This window comes from Bufo bufo, chromosome 5 (genome assembly GCF_905171765.1).
Source record: "Bufo bufo chromosome 5, aBufBuf1.1, whole genome shotgun sequence".
NCBI lineage: Eukaryota > Metazoa > Chordata > Amphibia > Anura > Bufonidae > Bufo > Bufo bufo.
This window is the reverse complement of record NC_053393.1, coordinates 510708706-510730234: the sequence shown is the minus strand read 5'-3', so window position 1 is coordinate 510730234 and position 21529 is coordinate 510708706. Positions and strand designations below refer to the sequence as shown.

Sequence of the window (21529 nt, the reverse complement as noted above, 5' to 3'; positions counted from 1 at the left end):
GCCGAGCTGATCACTCGGTGCTCGACTGGTCGGTCATGTGACGCTGGCCACGTCACATGACCCTCACTCCCCACTATAAATACAGGCAGCCTGCTGGCCACAGGTTGCATGTTAATTTAGGTTCCTGGTGTTTGTTGGATACCTGTGTACTTACCTGATCCTGTTCCCTGACGATCCTTTGCCTGCTCCTCCTGTACTGCGCATCTCTCCTGGTATTTTGACCTCGGCTTCCACCTGACTATTCTTTGCGGACTCCTTTGGTACTTCTCGACTCTCCTGGTATTTATGACCCCGGCTTCTCCTGACCATTCTTTGCTTATCCCTCTATACTGCGTTGTCCTCTTGGTTTTGACCCGGTCCGTTCACTATCCGTTATTTGTCTCGTCTGTCCTTCCCGCACGTATCCTAAGTTAGGGACTGCCGTCCAGTTGTCCCCTGTCATCAGGACTCGTGAGGCAAGTAGGCAGGGCCAGGGGTGAGGGTGGAGCGCAGTGGTCACTATCCTCCCCCCTGTGTGTGTGTGTACGTGACCGTTACACTTGGGTATGATGCCACGAGGTTTGTACACCTGGATTTGGGGATTTTTTGCGATTTTTTCTTTGCAGATCCTTTCAAGCTCTGTCAGGTTGGATGAGGACCATCAGTGGAAAGCCATTTTCAGGTCTCTCAAGAGATGTCGATTGGGTTGAAGTCAGGGCTCTGGCTGGGCCACTCAAGGACATTCACAGAGTTGTCCCTAATCCGCTGTGTTGCCTTTACTGTGTGCTTAGGGTCATTGTCTTGTTGGAAGGTGAACCTTCAGCCTAGTTTGAGGTCCAGAGCATCTCTGGATCAGGTTATTATTAAGAATATCTGTACTTTGCTCCATTCAGCTTTCCCTCAACCCTGAACAGTCTCCTTGCCCCTGCTGCAGAAATACACCCCAGAGCATGATGCTGCCACCACCATGCTTCACTGTAGGGATGATGGTGGTGATGAGCAGTGCCTGGGTTCTTCCAGACATGATGCCTAAAAATGAGGCCAAAAAGCTCAATCTTGGTTTCATCAGACCAGAGAATCCTGTTTGTCACAGTCTGAGAGTCCTTTAGGTGCTTTTTTACAAAACTCCAGGTGGGATTTTATGTGTTTTTTACTGAAGAGAAGCTTCTTTCTGAAGCTCAGCCAGAGTGATTAAAGCTCTTCTCCTCTGATCGCTTAGTTTGATGGGGCGGCCAGCTCTAGGAAGAGTCCTGGTTGTTCCAAACTTCCATTTAAGAATTATGGAGGCCACTGTGCTCTTGGGAACTTTCAGAAATGATTTTGTACCCTTCTCCAGATCTGTGCCTCCACACAACCCTGTCTCTGAGCTCTACAGGCAGTTGTTTACTCCTCATGGCTTGGGTTTTTCTCTGATATACATTGTCGGCTGTGAGGCCTCATATAGACAGGGGTATATCTTTCTAAATCATATTCAATCAAATGAATTTACCTCAGGGGATTTCAACCAAGGTGTAGAAACATCTCAAAGATGATCAAGAGAAATGGGAGGCCCTCAGAGCAAAATTGCAAGTGTCATAGCAAAGGGTCTGAATACTTATGTCCATGAGAAATTTAAGTTTTTCCTTTTTAATAAATCTTCAAAAATGTATAAAATTCTGTTTTCACATGGTCATTATGAGGTACTGAGTGCAGAATGATGGGGGGGGGAAACTTTTTTTATTTTCGCACAAGGCTGCAACATAACAAAATTGAGGAGTTTTATCAAAAGTGGTGAGCGTAATCTAAAAGAGGGGGGGGGATCCCATTTTTGCACAAGAAATGTGGCTTACAAGCAGTGATGGCCAGTTCGCAGTGTTCGCCAGCGAACACAAGTGATCTGCCATCTTAACTGACAAGTCCGGCGAGGCACAGGTAAGTCCTTACCTGTGCCTGTGCGCGAGCCGGTCTAAAATGAATGTGGTCTCCGTGAGCAGGGAGTTCCGAGAACAGCCTCCAGGGGCCGTTATCGGAACTGCCTGCTCCTGGAGACCGCATTTCATTTCAGACCGGCTCGCGCACAGGCACAGGTAAGGACTTACCTGTGCCTCGCCGGACTTGTCAGTTAAGATGGCAGATCGCATGTGTTCGCTGGCGAACACTGCGAACTGGCCATCTCTACTTACAAGCTTATTAAAGTAACTTAGACAACTTTTTTATAGAAAAAATCTAAATGCCTGAAACTCATTTTGTAATAAACCTTTCTTATCGATTTTACTGTTTCACTAAAAACACAGCACCGGAAGTTTAGGGTGTCTATAGCGCTTTGGAATCCATTCACTTGCACACCGCTGACATGTATGTGGTATACAGGCTTATGGATTCCACAGTTTAGCTGGAATATTGACTGCAGCAAGCTCAGTTCAGGCAAGAGCACATGTCATTGCTCGTGCCAACTCCACTTGGCTAAATCCTGGCACAGCCCATAGATGCAGGGCTTCTTGTACCTATGTGCTACGCAGAGCTTTTAGCTAAGTGGGCACAGGCAGGAGCAGTGATATGTTATACAAAGCTCCTGCCTGTGCCCTTTCATCTAAATCCTGGCACAGCACATAGGTGCAGGGTTTCCTGCACCAATGTGCTATGCAAAGCCTTTAGCTGAGTGAAGAGGGCACAGGTAGGAAGTCTGCATAACACATCACTGCTCCTGCCTGTGCCTACTGCCTACTCTAGTCAGCTAAATCCTGGCATAGCAGATCATACAGGAAACCTTGCACTGATATGCTATGCCAGGATTTAGATCAGCGGAGCGGGCACAGGCAGGAGCAGCAGTGTACGCTCCTGCCAGTACTAAGCTCGCCGCGGCCCCTATTCCAGCAGAACTGTGCAACCCTGAACTCCAGGTGCCTATTTTTCCTGGTAAAACAGTAAAATCGATAAATAACATTTATTACAAAAATCTGAGAAATATTTTAAAATAAAGTCGTCTAATAGGTTAGTTACCCCTTTATAAATTCTCCCCTACTTGTTTCAAGAAGGGAATTCTGAGACTTGAAGTGGTTGTCCCATTGAAAGATATCTGTCACCAGGTTTATAACCCTAGATGACGGCAGCGTAAACTCGTGAAAGATCCAGTGAGCAAAATGTTCGGTCCACCACTTAAACGGACCCAGCCGTTTTGCTAAAAATCGGCGCAGTTAAATGCTCATTTGAATACGGATTAAGGCCTCATGCACACGGCAGTATTTTTTTGCGGTCTTCAAAAAGCTGTTCCGTTATCCGTTTCCGTTTTTGTTTCCGTGTGTCTTCCTTGATTTTTGGAGGATCACCAGACATAAAAAGTGAAAAAAAAAAAAATCGAAGTCAAGTTTGCCTTGCAAATGATAGGAAAAAAACGGACGCGGACGCGCATCTTGTGTGCCTCTGTGTTTTTTCACGGACCCATTGACTTGAATGGGTCCGCGAACCGCTGTCCGTGAAAAAAATAGGACAGGTCATATTTTTTTGACGGACTGGAAACACGGATCACGGACGCGGATGACAAACGGTGCATTATCCGAGTTTCCAACTGACCCATTGAAAGTCAATGGGTCCGCAGAAAATCACGGAAAACGGAACAACGGACACGGAACACAACAACGGTCGTGTGCATGAGGCCTAAACATACTTTTCCTCCAGAATGAAGCAATGGATCAATAAGTGAAAGGCATCATTACATTCAGCTGAGCCAGTCCTACAAGGCATCGTACCTGTGAATTTCCTGGTGACAGATTCCGTTTACGGGATCATAGTTAATTCTAACTTTCAATGAAGCGCAACTTAAATTAGTTTTACAGGACATAGATATGGATGACCTATCCTTAGAATAGGTGATCTATATCAGATCATTCTAGGCACGCACTGTGGTCTCTTCATTGTGTCCCAGGCCCAGCACCGTATAGTGGCTCTGCTTTGTATTACAACTCATCCTATTCACTTCAATGAGAAATAGCTGCAGAAAGGTTTTACGGCCAATGAACATGAAGTCGCAAGCCTGAAGAAGAAGCTGGAAAGCTTGCAAGAAAGCCGCAACTCCTTCAAACAGCTGATCCGTGGAGGTGCCTGGAGAGAGCGCGCACTGACTTGATAATGCTCACCTTCTCTAGGTGTCCTTCTACACGGACCGATAATCAGGTCGATTATTGGAGAGGAGTGTTTGTATAAATGCTCATCCCCAATAATTGGCCTGTATAAAAAGTGCTGGTGATCACCTGATGTAGGAGAAAACCTTCATTCATCAGGTCATCGTGTCGTTTTGCCGGCACCAAAAATCATCCATCCTCATCCATCCTGTGCAGCAGATCGTTCTGTCTAAACAGCAATCTGCTGACCAAGAACAATGAATTTCTATGGGGGCAAGTGATTGCTGCATCATTCGCTTATCCCCATACAGCAGAGGTAATTGCTGAATGTAAATGCAGGTCTCATCTCCGCTACACGATCAGTCAATTCCCGACCAACCAGACGTTCCCGATATTTGCTTAGACTGTGTAAAAGGACCCTAAGAACAGGTCATCAGTATTTAAACGGGTTGTGAAGTAGCATAATACTGATGACCTAACCTCACGATAGGTCATCCGTATCAACTCAACGGGGGTCTGACTCCCGGGACCCCTGACGATCAGCTGTTTCTAGCGGTGGTGGCGCTCATGTGAGAGCTGCATCCTCTTCAATATTTTTCTGCATGTGGTCTCCCTATTAGCGGCGGTGCAGTGTAATTACAGCTCATTCCATTAAAGTGAATGGGAGAGGAAGATGTGATTACACTGCACCGCCACTACAAGGGAGACGACATGCAGGGAAATATTGAAGATGATGCAGCGCTCCCATGAGCACCGTGACCCCTTTGAACAGCTAGTTGGCAGGGGTGCTGGGAGTCGGACACCTGCCGATCTGGTATTGATGACGTATCTTTAGGATATGTCATCGATTATTACAACTTCTTTAAGACCAGGAAAACCTCTTTAAAGGGGCTATCTGAGTTAAAAATCTTGGACAAGCCCCTGAATGGTCTATAATAAAAAAAATGATGTTTTATTCACCTCGTTCTCCAGTTGAATTCTCCGCAGCACTAGTCTGGTCCTCATGCCACTGCAGAGAATGGCGCTGGAGAAAGAGGTAAGTATTACAAAACTTTTCTCATTTAGACAATTCAAGGGTTTGTCTGAAATTTTTTATTATTTCGGACAAGCCCTTTAAATATTCTAACCAGACACTACAGACTTACGCAGCGGACTCTATTGCCAGTAGAACAATGTATTTTAAAAATGGTGAATATTCTTTCTTATATGTCAATTTATCACAAAGAAAAAGAAAAAAAGATATGACAAACCTGCGGTGAACTAGAACCCCCCACTGTACTGTACACTCACCTCATACTCAGACCTAATCACAGCGAGAGCATCGATCAGCTGCTGCTGAAAGCTTTTCCTGAGTGTGGAGACTTTCTATAAATCACAAGCAAAAGGTGGTAGAATTCAGAGGAGAGCACATAACTGCACGCTACAAATACAATGTAAATGTCAACTAAGATATAAGAAATAAATAATGGACACTCATTTACCAAAAAAAATAACGCACCAAGAAAGAAATGTCGGATTGCTGAAAAACTCGGCATGCAGTTATGTCTCAGGCAGATATGTAAATTATTACAAGTGTGGTTTCAAATATGCCGCATGATACCGGGAACCTGTATGCCTTCATGCCCAACTGTATCTCATCTTGTATCCAGGCTAGAGGCCGTATCTCATCTTGTATCCAGGCTAGAGGCCGTATCTCATCTTGTATCCAGGCTAGAGGCCGTATCTCATCTTGTATCCAGGCTAGAGGCCGTATCTCATCTTGTATCCAGGCTAGAGGCCGTATCTCATCTTGTATCCAGGCTAGAGGCCGTATCTCATCTTGTATCCAGGCTAGAGGCCGTATCTCATCTTGTATCCAGGCTAGAGGCCGTATCTCATCTTGTATCCAGGCTAGAGGCCGTATCTCATCTTGTATCCAGGCTAGAGGCCGTATCTCATCTTGTATCCAGGCTAGAGGCCGTATCTCATCTTGTATCCAGGCTAGAGGCCGTATCTCATCTTGTATCCAGGCTAGAGGCCGTATCTCATCTTGTATCCAGGCTAGAGGCCGTATCTCATCTTGTATCCAGGCTAGAGGCCGTATCTCATCTGGTATCCAGGCTAGAGGCCGTATCTCATCTGGTATCCAGGCTAGAGGCCGTATCTCATCTGGTATCCAGGCTAGAGGCCGTATCTCATCTTGTATCCAGGCTAGAGGCCGTATCTCATCTTGTATCCAGGCTAGAGGCCGTATCTCATCTTGTATCCAGGCTAGAGGCCGTATCTCATCTTGTATCCAGGCTAGAGGCCGTATCTCATCTGGTATCCAGGCTAGAGGCCGTATCTCATCTGGTATCCAGGCTAGAGGCCGTATCTCATCTGGTATCCAGGCTAGAGGCCGTATCTCATCTGGTATCCAGGCTAGAGGCCGTATCTCATCTGGTATCCAGGCTAGAGGCCGTATCTCATCTGGTATCCAGGCTAGAGGCCGTATCTCATCTGGTATCCAGGCTAGAGGCCGTATCTCATCTGGTATCCAGGCTAGAGGCCGTATCTCATCTGGTATCCAGGCTAGAGGCCGTATCTCATCTGGTATCCAGGCTAGAGGCCGTATCTCATCTGGTATCCAGGCTAGAGGCCGTATCTCATCTGGTATCCAGGTTAGAGGCAGCCCAAATGGGTCCTAGAGCCTCCTTACAATTGTACAATTTTCCCCAATAAATATATCCTTTCCCTCTAATATTGTAATCACTTACATGTATCATTATTACATTCACAGATAGAAAGTTTCATTCCATTCTACCAACTGCATCTTGGTGCGGTATTTTTTTTTCAATGAGTGTATTACCATAGGGCCTGATATGGGTATGTTTTACCTTAAAATTAGCAAAAATTGTGCTAACATAAAGGGTATGCTAAGGGACTGAAAACAAAGTGGATGCCGTAAAATTGTGTAGAATACAGTTTTGTAAAACAGTATGTTGTGATTATTGGCATTATTATGGTTACAAGCCCTACACTCTGCTTGGCTCTATGCAGCATAGTTTAAACAGAAAATTCTTCAAGGTTGGATGTGTTGATGATCTGAATCCCACCAATCCTTGGAATTAAGGGGTCAGGGCACTAGTAAAAGGGGTATTACTGTTTCAACAAATTTCCCAGGTTTTCAGTGTAATTTCTGTTTCAGTTTGCCATTATTCAATTATCAAAGAACCTAAGACAATCTCTCATTATAGTCACTCTGCATGTGTGCTCTGCCACCTAATAAGTTGTGTGTCCATCACTGAACCATGGACAGGTTTTTATACCCCAGATATAAACAATAAGGATTTCTACTTAATGACCTGAAGTAGAGGAAGCGATACATAAGGAGTAGCATAAAACTATATGCACTTGGTGGAGAGAAACCCTAGCACTGTATTGTACCTTATCAGGGGGACGCCCTAAAGTAAAATATACTAGATAACAAGACATGTGTTACCTTTTTGTGAACCATTTCAAGGTCCCGTACAGTGTCATTCATACGATTGTAAAGTTCCAGTGCTTGAGCTTCAATTTTCTGCTCATATTCTGCTTGTAGAAGATTTTTTTGCAGAATAACCTCTTTCTTCAAGGTGTCAAGAGACTAGAAGATGATAGAACAGAGCATGTGGAAGTCAGACTGAGCCAAATACAGAGAGAATTCATATGAATACATGGAATGCAGGACAGGACTACACAGAGCTTGTTTGTAGTCTGTAACCATGGAGACACTTAGATCTGAATATAGGGAGCTGTAAGCACAAAATGGCAGGAGATTTCCAATGAAGGTTATTTGCAAAGTTGCTTTAATTGCTAAACAAGAAAAGGGGAAGACAAAGAACAAGAAAGGGGAAGACGGGGCTCGTGAATACAGCATATATTTATGAGCCCACTGAATTATTTTGTCTAAGCTTCTATCCAAATGATGCAATATTTTAGTATAATAGCTGATTGGACCTGTCAGTAATATGGCAGTCACCTTGGTGTAAGTGCGTATTCTCCTACCGGATTTATATCTCAGTAGCGTGTAGACAGACAATACCCTCTGATTGGATTCGAGAAGGAAGTAGTTCTCCATGGTTACCTCAAGTAAAAAAAAGTTGCACTAAATTTCAATCTGCAACCTTTCTTTTTTCACTCATTTTCGGACAACCTGAAAAATTGATTTCAGACTTTTCCCATGTGGTCTTGTCCCTTCCAGTAATACTTGTTGGATCTGTGTGTCCAGGATGCTGCTGTCGTCTCCTGTAAACTGACTTGTGTGTGCTTTCCTCCTTATCTACACAGCTTGCGTAAGGCTACTTTCGCACTTGCGTTTTTACGGATCAGAACGGATCCATTTGTATTATCTTTAACATAGCCAAGACTGATCCGTCTTAAACACCATTGAAAGTCAATGGAGGACGAATCTGTTTTCTATTGTGCCAGATTGTGTCAGTGAAAACGGATCCGTCCCCATTGACTTACATTGTGTGGCTCAGTTTCATCAGACGGACGCAGCGTTTTGGTGTTCGTCTCCAAAGCGGAATGTAGACTGAATTGATGCAAACTGATGCATTCTGAGCGGATCCTTTTCCATTCAGAATGCATTAGAATGCAAACTGATCCGTTTTGGAACGCTTGTGAGAGCCCTGAACGGATCTCACAAACGGAAAGCCAAAACGCGAGTGTGAAAGTAGACTAAGTTCTCCTCCTTACATCATTTTCCCCTTCTCCACACCACCGTGTACAACCTCCTGCTGCCATCTCTAAGGGCACAAGCACGCGATTGTATGTATTTTGCGGTCCTCAAAATAAACAGATGACATCCGTTTTTTTGGTGGCGGGTCCATTGTTACAATGCCTGTCTTTCTCTGCAAAACGGACAAGAATAGGACATGTTCTATTCTTTTGTGGAACAGACATGCGGATATACAGACATGGAATGCACATGGAGACCTTTCAGTTTTTTATGTGGCTCCATTGAAATGAATGGCTCCACATACGGGCCGCAACAAAAAAATAACGGACATGCACAAAAAATAAGTTTGTGTGCATGAGCCCTAACACTGAGGGAAGGTAGGTGGAGATCAGAGAGCTGTCAGAAACAGGAGCAAACAGGGGCGTAGCTAAAGGCTCATGGGCCCTGATGCAAGAGTTCAACTTGGGCCCCCGTTCCCTCAGTGCTTTGTGACCAGGGGCCGGGAAGCACATAGCCCTCCTGCAGCCTGAGGCAAAAACTAAAACGCCCCCCCGCCCCCCCCCTTGCCAAATTCTTGACCAAACCCCTTCCCTCCAGCCAGAGGTGTAACTTGAAGATTCTGGGCCCCAGTGAAAAATCTATAACAGAGCCAGCCCACCTTCTATTATACCAGTGTCTTCTTATAAGCACAAGGGTCTTTGGGCCCCCTCAGGCCCCTGGGCCCGGTAGCGACTGCTACCTCTGCACCCCCTATAGCTACGCCCCTGGGTGCAAAGCTCTGATACATTTATGTCAGATTTCACAGCACTAGCAGCTGTATGAAGGACTTACACGCACACTGCAGAAGCAGAGAGGTAGGAAATTTATAATGATGACTATTGAGAAAGTTGCTTAATTTTGCATTTAGTAAGAAAATAAACATTAAAATAAAATATTAAAAAATCTGTAAAAAAGTTTCAATATCCTTTAATAAAAAAAAACAAACTGTGAAATAAAAATAGAAAAACATTAATTCTAAAAAGATGTTAATTGGAGATTTATATACGGTACCTGCATATGGGTAAGACTGCCATAGTGGAGATAATTGTTAAGAGTGTGTGTTTTAAATGATCATTTGAATTTGAACTGATATAAGGCCTCATGCACACGACCGTATGTTTTTGCGGTCCGCAAAAACGGGTTCCGTTTTGCCGTGATCCGTGACCGTTTTTTCGTCCGTGGGTCTTCCTTGATTTTTGGAGGATCCACGGACATGAAAAAAAAAAGTCGTTTTGGTGTCCGCCTGGCCGTGCGGAGTCAAACGGATCCGTCCTGAATTACAATGCAAGTCAATGGGGACGGATCCGTTTGACGTTGACACAATATGGTGCCATTTCAAACGGATCCGTCCCCATTGACTTTCAATGTAAAGTCTGGAGTCCCTTTTATACCATCGGATCAGAGTTTTCTCCAATCCGATGGTATATTTTAACTTGAAGCGTCCCCATCACCATGGGAACGCCTCTATGTTAGAATATACTGTCGGATATGAGTTAGATCGTGAAACCTAATTTCCGACAGTATATTCTAACACAGAGGCGTTCCCATGGTGATGGGGACGCTTCTAGTTAGAATATACTACAAACTGTGTACATGACTGCCCCCTGCTGCCTAGCAGCATCCGATCTCTTACAGGGGGCCGTGATCAGCACAATTAACCCCTCAGGTGCCGTACCTGAAGGGGTTAATTGTACTATCATATCCCCCTGTAAGAGATCAGGGCTGCCAGGCAGCCCCCCCCCCCCCTCCCTAGTTTGAATATCATTGGTGGCCAGTGCGCCCCCCCCCCCTTCCTCCCTCTATTGTAATAATTCGTTGGTGGCACAGTGTGCGCCCCCCCCCCCCTTCCTCCCTCTATTGTAATAAATCGTTGGTGGCACAGTGTACGCCCCCCATCCCTCTATAGCATTAACAACACTGGTGGCCAGTGTGCGGCCTCCCATCTACCCCCCCCCCCCCCCCCCCCCGATCATTGGTGGAAGCGGGTTACTAGCAATAGTACAATAGTAAAAGATTCATACTTACCGTGGGAGCTGCGATGTCTGTGTCCGGCCGGAAGCTCCTCCTACTGGTAAGTGACAGTTCATTTAGCAATGCGCCGCACAGACCTGACACTTACCAGTAGGTGGAGCTCCCGGCCGGACACGAACATCGCAGCAGCCGGTAAGTATGAATCTTCTACTATTGTACTATTGTTAAGTAACCATGGCAACCAGGACTGTAGTAGCGTCCTGGTTGCCATGGTTACTGATCGGAGCCCCAGCGATTAAAGTGGGACTCCGATCGGAACTCCGCTGCCACCAATGATGGGGGGGGGGGAGATGGGAGGCCGCACACTGGCCACCAATGTTGTTAATGCTATAGAGGGAGGGGGGGCCGATGGGGGGCGCACACTGTGCCACCAACGAATTATTACAATAGAGGGAGGGGGGGGGCGCACACTGTGCCACCAACAAATTATTACAAAAGAGGGAGGGGGGGGCTGCACTGGCCACCAACCTATTATTACAATAGAGGGGGGGGGGGCCGCACTGGCCACCAATGATATTCAAACTGGGGAGGGGGGGGGGGTCTGCCCCCTGCTGCCTGCAGCCCTGATCTCTTACAGGGGGCCGTGATCAGCACAATTAACCCCTTCAGGTGCCGCACCTGAAGGGGTTAATTGTGCTGATCACGGCCCCCTGTAAGAGATCGGGTGCTGCCAGGCAGCAGGGGGCAGTCTTGTACACAGTTTGTAGTGTATTCTAACTAGAAGCGTCCCCATCACCATGGGAACGCTTCTGTGTTAGAATATACTGTCGGTTCTGAGTTTTCACGAAGTGAAAACTCAGCTTTGAAAAAGCTTTTATGCAGACGGATCTTCGGATCCGTCTGTATAAAAACTAACCTACGGCCACGGATCACGGACACGGATGCCAATCTTGTGTGCATCCGTGTTCTTTCACGGACCCATTGACTTGAATGGGTCGGTGAACCGTTGGCCGTGAAAAAAATAGGACAGGTCATATTTTTTTCACGGCCAGGAAACACGGCTCACGGATGCGGCTGCCAAACGGTGCATTTTCCGATTTTTCCACGGACCCATTGAAAGTCAATGGGTCCGCGAAAAAAAACGGAAAACGGCACAACGGCCACGGATGCACACAACGGTCGTGTGCATGAGGCCTAAAGCGAAGCACAAAGGATAACTGAAGATAACATCAGAAATATGATGCAACCGTAGGATTAAATATTAGAACTAGAGATGAGCGAATTTCATATTTTTAAATTTGTTCACGCTTCGTTTACTGGTAAAAGGTGAATTGCCTTATGGATTCAGTTACCACGGACCATAACGCAATTCTATGATGGAATGCATAACGGAGTGCCTTTAGAGGCTTGATCCGTCCCGTTTCCGTTATGTAGGAGAGGACTCCCCCGCATAATGGAAACGGGACGGATCCATTTTGCAGCCCATAGACTTCTATTATGACGGAATGAATAACGGAAGCCTTTAAAGGCATTCCGTTATAGAATTGGGTTATGGTCTGTGGTAACGGAATCCATAACGCAATTCACCTTTTACCAGTAAACGAAGCGTGAATGAATTTCATAACCTGAAATTCGCTCATCTCTAATTAGTACATTTTTGCATTCTCTATGTTCTTCCCGGAGATCTGACCTGTGTAAGAGACTGTATCACACTCGTCAGCTCCTTTATCTCAACCACTTCGCTCACGTCAGTCTGTGTAGAATGATCCAATTCATAGAGGCCGACTCTAAGTTGATTGGAGATTGACTGCCTGCAATTTAAAAAAAATGTCGTTAAGGCCCCATACACACAACCTTTGTTTTCGGACCACATCCAATCTGCATTTTTTGTGGAACGGACTCATTCATTTCAAAGGGGCCGCAAAAAATGTGGACAGCACACCGTGTGCTGTCTGCATCCGTATGTCCGTTCTGCAAAAAAGATAGAACATGTCATATTCTTGTCCATTTTGCGGACAAGAATAGGCATTGTTCCAATGGATCCACATAAAAAAAAAAAATAATGCAACACGGTCATCCGAATTTTTTGCAAATCTGCGTTTTTACGGCATAATAGCTCAATGCCCGTGCTACGGACCGCAAATAGTGGTCCGCAGTGCACGGGCACTGGCTGTGTGCACTCCGTTTTCAGATGCAGACCCATTGACTTGAATGGGGCTGCGATCCGCAATATACATCCAAAGATAGAACATGTTCTATATTTTTGTGATGCGGAGGCACAGACCCGAAAGCCCATGGAAAACGCTTTGTAGTGCTTCCGTGGGCTTGGAAGATAGGTGAAGTCCTATCTTCAGTCGTATGTTGCGGATCGTCGACCCATTCGAGTCAATGGGTCCGCATCCGCACCACGGAGTGCACATGGCTGTTTATGGTATATTGCGGACCGGCTGTTTATGGTCCGCAATACGGGCAAGTGGTCCTTACACTCGTGTGCATGAGCCCTAAGACTGAGGCTAGAGTACTATTCTTGTCTGCAGATTTTGTAATAAGAAACCTTATTATATGGCGCCAGCATATTCCACAGCACTGTAAAAAAAACGAATCAACAATTCAAACAAGAGGCGTGAGGGCCCTGCTCCCAACAGTGTATAATCTACTCCACAAATTGTCAGTTTTGTTGTGGAGTTTCATGGAGGATTTCACCCTTAGGCTTCATGCACACGACCGTTGTTTGGGTCCACATCCGAGCCGCCGTTTTGGTGGCTTGGATGCGTACCCATTCATTTCAATGGGGCTGCAAAAGATGCGGACAGCACTCCGTGTGCTGTCCGCATCAGTGGCTCCGTTCCGCGGCCCCGCTAAAAAAATATAACATGTCCTATTCTTGTCCGCGCTTTGCGGACAATAATAGGCATTTATATTGCCGGCGCCCGTTGCGTTCCGCAAATTGCGGAAGGCAACACGGGCGCCTTCCGTTTTTTGTGGATCCGCGGTTTGCAGACCGCAAAAAACGGCACGGTCGTGTGCATGAGGCCTTAGCATGCAGATTTCTCCACAGATCCAATGCCAGTTTTCAAATTTGAAACCCATGAACGGTAGAGAGGAAAAAACTGTTTCAGACACCTTTGATGGTGGCTTAGCTCCCTTTGGAACAAAGGATTTCCCCCATCATCTGTTGTTAAAGGACAGTTGAGACACCACACATTAATCGGTCGGTCAGTCACGCCAAACTCAAGGGGTTAGGCCACCATTAATGTGTATGGAAACCTTCTTTGGTCCTAATTATGGAGCGTTTCTGCCTCAAAATAAACAAAAAAAATGCCTATAAACTGCCTCCCATCCATTTTAATGGAAAGAAGCACTTGCTTTTTTTCCCACGTGGAATGGGAAGCGTCAATAAACAACTCTGTGTGCGTCCATACTTTTTTGTGTTTTCTGTGCGTTTTTTGGGGTGGATCCATGGCAAAATCCACAAGCTGAAAATTCAGGATTACTTACCGGTAATCGTTTTTCCATGAGCCCATTACAGCACCCTTGAAAGACCGCCTCCATCCAGGATAGGAAACAGGAACTTTCTTGGAGAGCTCTTAAGGAGGGGCTCTGCTCCTGTAGCACCAGTTAATTGTGAGAACTTGTCCTAAACACACTTTTATTTTTATTTTTTATTTTATTTTTTTGGACTTTGCACCCCTTTTATTTATTTACTTTAATTTGTATTTACATAAGTATGTCATGCATATGAAACTGAAACATAGGGTGGGAATAAATCCCGGGTGCTGTCATGGGCTCATGGAAAAACGATTACCGATAAGTAATCCTGAATTTCCCCTACGCCCATGACAGCACCCTTGAGAGACGACTAGACTAGAACCAGCTTAGTGGGGGGGGGGCTACCGCTTGTAACACTTTCCTCCCGAAGGATAGACGATCATTAGAGTCTAAATCTAACTTGTAGTGACGAAAAAAAGTACATGGAGACTTCCATGTAGCTGCCCTAGAAATTTGCTCTAAAGATGCATCTGCCCATGAAATAGAAATGGATCTGGTTGAATGAGCACCGAAACCCAAGGGGGGAGTTTCGACCGCTGAGGAATAGGCCAAAACGATAGCCCTTACTATCCATCTGGCTAGGGTTCTAGATGAAACCTTATTACACCTGTTTTTTCCACTAAACTGCACAAAAAGCCTAGAGGATTTCCTCCACTAACTGGTGACATTCAGATAATGAGACAGGCATCTTTTAACGTCTAGACAATGGTGCCTCCTTTCCTTCTCATTCTTAGGGGATTGACACAAAGATGGGAGAACAATAAAAGAGAGACCACTTTGGGCAAAAAAGATGGGTCCGATTTAATGAGCACTCTGTCCTCCAGGATGTTAGTATAGGGAGGAAAGGTTGAAAAGACAGAAATCTCACCCACTCTCCTAGCTGAGGGGATAGCCACCAAAAAAGCTGTTTTAAAAGATAATGTTTTAATAGATAAATCGTGTAGCGGTTCAAAAGGAGGCTCCATCATCCTAGACAAAACTAGATTCAGATCCCACGGGGCAACAGAAACCTGATTACAGGCCTAATTCTACTGACTCCTTTAAAGAATCTCCTATTATAAGGATGATTAGCAATGGGGAAATAAAAAAAAACACTCAGAGCAGAGACCTGTACTTCAAGGGTGCTAAGTCTAAGGTTTTTATTAAGACCTTCTTGAAGGAAATCCAGAACCTTAGGCATAGGAGGAGGGTTCAAAGGATCAACCGGGGTCCTAGTGAACCTTAAGAAAGTCTTCCAGACTCTAAGGTAAATGGTGGAGGTTACTTCCTAACGACAAGACAAAAGGGTGGAAATAACCTTATTGGATAGGCCCCTATGCTCTAAGATTTCCCCTTCAAATACCAGGCTGCCAGATAAAGGTTCTATACCTCCGATGAAAGACAGGCTGAAACAACAGATTCTGCCTGTCCGGAAGAATCCTGGATCTGACAGAGACAGTTTCCTCAGCCAAGTGAACCAGGTTCTTCTCGGCGAGAAAGGTGCAATTAGAACGAGCCTCGTCTGTTCCTGCCTCAGCTTCTACAATACGCTCGGTAGAAGTCTTATAGGAGGAAAGGCATACAGAAGCTGATCCGGCCAAAGAAGGAAGAAAGTCTCTATCCCTAACTAAAAGTCTCTTGGATTTAGGGAAAAGACGAGACTGCATTTTTAGTTTTGCTTGGTTGCGAAAAGTTCTACCTGAGGACGACCCCAAAACAGAACTATCTGATTGAAGACCTCATGATTCAAACACCATTCTCCTTGATCCAAATGGTTTCTGCTTAGGTAATCCGCTACCTTGTTTTCTGTTCCTTTTAGATGCACTGCCTTGATAAAAGGAATATAAGGAATAATTAGTGAGAAAATTTCTGTGGTTAAGGACATAAGACGTTCTGATCTTGTCCCTCCTTGTCTGTTTAGGTAGGATACCACTGTAGCGTTGTCTGAGAATATTTTTACTTCTATTCCCTGTAATTTAGGCAGGAAAGCTCTTAAGGCTAGCAGAACCGCCCTTAATTCCCTTACATTTTGGGAATCCTGGCTTTCTGTTTGACTCCATACCCCCTACAGAAACCCCCACTGACAAAATGCTCCCCACCCTCGGACTGGCATCTGTGGCTATGGTTACTTGTTCCTGAAGAACCCATAGGAAGCCCTGAGTCAGATTTGAAGGCTCTAGCCACCAGGTTAAGGACTGTATCACCTGAGGTGTGAGAGAAGGAGAGTCATCCAGCGGGGACAATGACCCCTGCCATTCTTTTAGGATCTGCCACTGAAGTGTCCTGGAGCGAAACAGGGACCAACCTACAGCTAGTATTGTGGAGGTCATTCTGCCTAGTACCTCCATCTCTTGCCTGATAGCTCGATCCTTTGAGGCTATCAGAACTTGCACGTCTTTTCTTAACCGGGTTATCTTGTGCTGAGGGAGGATGCACCGCAGATTCACAGAATCTAGGATCCTCCCTAGAAAAATACATTCTTGGGAGGGGGTCAAGATTGACTTTTCCCAGTTTATTTGCCATCCGAGATTTACTAGAATGTTTACCACTTCTAGAAGACGAGAGGTTAGAAGATCTATAGAATCTGCCACCACCAGAATATCGTCCAAGTAAGGAATAACGAGAATGTCCTTTTCCTTTATGTGGGCCATAACCTCTGCCAATAATTTTGTAAAAAGCCTCGGGGCCTGGGATATTCTAAATGGAAGTGCTCTGTATTGTAAATGATGAACCTGTCCTTCCATAGACACCGCTACTCTAAAGTATTTTTTAAAATCAACATGAATTTGGATGTGATAGTAGGCATCCTTTATGTCTATGGTAGCCATTACACAGTCTTTGAAAATCTGTTTTATTGCAGACTGTACGGATTCCATTCTGAACCTTTTGTATTTGAGGTACTGATTTAAAGGGGTTGCCTGGGTTCAGAGCTGAACACGGTCATAACCATATTTTCACCCAGGAAGCCCCCCTGATGCTAGCATCGGAGCATCTCATGATCCGATGCGCTCCCTTGCCCTGCGCTAGATTGCGCAGGGCACAGGCTCTTTTGTTTACAACAACACACTGCCGGGCAGAAGCTTCCGCCCGGCAGTGTGTTCGGTGACCACATGCGTTCCAAATACCGGAAGTTGAGTCACGCAACTTCCGGTTCACGCATGGAGCGTGCTCAGAAAAACTCAGCCCTCCCCCGCCTCTGTAAGCTACTAGAGGCCAGGAGGATTACCTCCAAGTAACACCGGGACTGCCCAGGAACGCCGGCTCGACATGGAACAGTCCGAGACCAAGAAGGATGGCCCCAGACTTAGCAGGCGGCTCCTAGTGGAGTCTTACGCCGCACCAGGTAACCCCTGAAACCTGAAACACATGCGGGGTTCCTGCAGCCTAATCTTTAGCTCTCCACTATAGGTCCTATCCATAGGGCAGGAAACAGGAACTGGTGCTACAGGGGCAGAGCCCCTCCTTAAGAGCTCTCCACGAAAGTTCCTGTTACCTGCCCTGGATGGAGGCGGTCTCTCAAGGGTGCTGTCATAGACGTAGGGGAAATACAGGGCGTCATTTATTATACTGAAATACGCCTATGTTAGATATATTTCCGGCGCAGATTGCTGCGTAGAAAATGGTCTAAATGTCAGACAGCTAGGAAGCCGCCTTACATTTAGTACTGGCGCCGGATAACTTCATAACTTTGGTGGATCCTCCGCCAGATATGGGGCTTTATTAAGACCGGCGTCGAAAACGCTAGTCTTCATAAATGTGCCCCATGGTTTTTTATTGAAGTGAACACCCATTGGTTAAAAAAAAAAAAAAGTGGAAAAAAATGCACTTAGTTCAACATATTCCTTTTTTATGTTTATATTTCCTGATTGTAGATTTTTTTTAATTCAATTTTTTAATGCAAGATTAAGAGGATAGTTCTCTTACCTCAGTTAATATTAAAGAGAGGGATTGTTTACCCCCTGGAGACCTTTAGGCAGACCCCTTCCCCAGGGTGGCTGGACCTGCGTAGGCAATCATACTTACCTGATCCCCTTAACTGGGGGATGCATGGGGGACACGTCATCGCCGCAGCCAGCCATTGTCTGCAGCAGCCACGTGACCACTGCCAAACCGAATGCTGATGCAGGGAGACCAGCCATTTACAGCGGCCGGGAGGGAGTGAAGGAGCCGAACTTAGCGGTGGTGATCGGGTCTGGCCACGCTGGAAGGTCTATCCAAAAGGCATCTGGAGTGAACAACCTGTTTAAAGAGCTTATGTCAGCAGGATCAAATTTATTAAAGTAGGCATACTGCCTGCTGGTGTTTATCCTGCTGTCTAAAATAATACCTGTCCTGTGAAAGTCAACAGAAAAGACACTCGGATTACTGCAAAATGTATTTACCTTTGTATTTCACATACAGGTACAAAACCTCACAAAAATCCAAGTCAGTGACGGCAAGCCCATAGACAGTTTAAACTATAATGGACATAACTGACGGAGGTAGGGACAAGCGCAAATTGCGCTACCGCAATGTTTTAGGACGTTCCCCTTCATCAGGCAAAAAAAAATTGAAAATGAGTTGTAGTGAGGACTTCAGTGCTCCGAGGGGCAGAGCCAAGCCTCTCTGTGCACCTCAGTTTTCCAGTTCTGACCACACAACCCAGTACAGCTAAACCCTCACTTGCATAAATAATAAAAGTATTTTTTCTCAGGAACAGATTCTCACAAGACAGGGGTAACGGACAGTGGTAGTGGACCCACTGTGCCATCTAAACACTGACTTTGGGCTATACCTAAGGGCATTGTCCTGGCGGTTCCCTGGTATTCACCGTTTAACCCCTGTACAGGGATCTGGACTCGCTGCAGGGAACCAACCAGGCTGCTACCCACGGGGGTCAGAGACACCAGTGCGAAGCACCAAGGGATCAGGCAAAAGATGTAGTCTGAATACGGTCCAAGGTCGAGGCAGGCTGAGTACATGCATAATCCAGATAGCAATTCCAAGATCGGGGCAGACAGCATGGAGCAGAATCGGTAGTTAGACAAGGTACGGTACATGGGTAAACAAGAAATCACACCTGCGCTGGTTACTAGACACCAGAAAACCCAACGCTCAGGCAAGGAGGTGGAACACCAGACCAGCTAAATAGGAAGGCTGATCAGCACCGTAATCAGAAGCAAAAGGGAAGAATTAACGCCAGCAGCGCTGTAAAGAAGTCCATCAAGAACAGTCCCAATACACACAAGGTGAATGGAGCAATGCCTGTGCCTGCCCTGGAAAGCAGGACAGCGGCAGATATGGGCCGCCAGCCTAACAACAGGCATCATTTAATCAGTATATGTTGAATAATAGGATTGATCCTGCTTACAGATGCACTTTAACCCAGCAGTTTTTAGATTTTTCATTCCGGAGCCATAAGTTTTTTCTGTTCACATAGCCGTCAGAGGGCTTATTTTTGGTGGGATGAGGTGTACTTTCTAATAGCACCACTTACTATTACATATGATGTAGTGGGAAGCTGGAGAAAAATTTCCAAATGACCTTGAGTTGGGAAAATATGTAATTCCGCCATACTTTTATCGGTTTCGATTTTACCTTCATTCACTGGGTCAGTACTATCACAGAGTTACCACATTTATATAGCTTTTCTTGTGTTTTTTGATACTTAAAAAAAACAACTTTGAAAAAAAATGTCTTCTTTGCACTGCCATATTCTGCCCTCCATAGCCTTTTTATATCCACGGATGCCCTCCATAGCCTTTTATATCCACGGATGTGTTTGGGCTCAATCTTTGCGGGCCAACCTGTAGTTTTTATTATTACCATTTCGCAGTGTTATGACTATTTGGTCTCTTTTTAATGTTTTTGGGAGGTGAAGCAACAAAAAAGGCTAAATTGGCCATCTCGATTTTTTTTCCCCCATTTCGTCATTCACTGTACAGGATAAATATTTTTATTTTTTAATAGTCTGGGCATTTTGGGACCTGGTGATGACAATGATATTTGTTTTTTTTACTGTTTTTAATTATTTTTAATATGGGGAATAGAAATTTTTATATTTTTGAAAACTTTTTTGGACTTGTTTTTACACTTTTTTAACCCCTTCTACCCCGGGCCAGTTTTCACCTTCCTGCCCAGGGCATTTTTTGCAAATCTGACATGTGTCACTTTATGTGGTAATAACTTTGGAACGCTTTTATTTATTCAAGCCATTCTGAGATTTTTTTTCTCGTGACACATTGTACTTCATGACAGTGATAAATTTGAGTCACTATATTTCCCCTTTATTTATGAGAAAATCCAAAATTCTTAAAATTTTTAAGAAAATTAAAAAAAAAAACTTTCTAAGGACCAGTTCAGGACTGGAGTTACTTTTTGGGGCTTACACAGTAGAAACCCCCCATAAATGACCCCATTGTAGAAACTAAACCCCTTAAGTTGCTCAAAACTGATTTTACTCTTTAGGTGTTCCACAAGAATTAAAGGAAAATTGAGATGAAATTTCTAAATGTAACTTTTTTGGCAAAATTTCCATTTTAATCAATTTATTTCTTTAACACATCGAGGGTTAACAGCCAAACAAAACTCAATATTTATGGCCCTGATTCTGCGGTTTACAGAAACACCCCACATGTGGTCGTAAACTGCTGTACGGGCACACAGCAGGGCGAAGAAGGAAAAGAGTGCCATATGGTTTTTGGAAGGCAGATTTTGCTGGATTGGTTTTTAGACACCATGCCCCATTTCAAGCCCCTCAGATGCACCCTACAGTGGAAACTCCTAAAAGTTACCCCATTTTGAAAACAACGGGATTAGGTGACAGTTTTATGGGTACTATTTTAGGGTAAATATGATTTTTAGTCGATCTGTATTACGTTTTTTGTGAGGCAAAAATGGCTGTTTTGGCACCGGTTTTATTTTTTGTTTTTTACAACGTTCATCTGACAGGTTAGATAATGGGCTATTTTTATACAGCAGGTCGTTATGGATGCAATGATATCAAATATGTCTATTTTCTTTGCTTGTTTCAGTTTTATATGATAAAGCATTTTCTGGACGCCATATTTTTTTATTTTTCCGCCGATCGTCTTGTGCCGGGGCTACTTTTTTGAAGGAAGAGTTGATGTTTTTATTTGTACCATTTTTGGGTACATATGTTTTTTTGATCATTCAATATTACACTTTATGGGGCAAAGTGACCCAAAAATTGGTTGTTTTGGCAGAGTTTTTATTTATTTATTTTTACAGCGTT

At 44.8% G+C, this 21529-nt stretch overlaps 1 protein-coding gene across 2 annotated transcripts in view; it reads right to left on the bottom strand.

Moving 5' to 3' along the window:
• Positions 1-21529, bottom strand: part of C5H10orf67 (chromosome 5 C10orf67 homolog) — a 202828-nt gene that overhangs the window by 178212 nt on the left and 3087 nt on the right. For both annotated transcript variants that reach the window (XR_005779333.1, XM_040434424.1), the window contains exons 2-4: positions 12458-12578; positions 7537-7680; positions 5367-5441 (exon numbers count right to left, since the gene is read on the bottom strand). Coding sequence is in view for 1 of the 2 variants with exons in the window: in XM_040434424.1 (XP_040290358.1) it covers positions 5367-5441; positions 7537-7680; positions 12458-12578 (340 nt within the window). In the remaining variant the exon portion in view is untranslated. The remainder of the gene's footprint in view (positions 1-5366; positions 5442-7536; positions 7681-12457; positions 12579-21529) is intronic.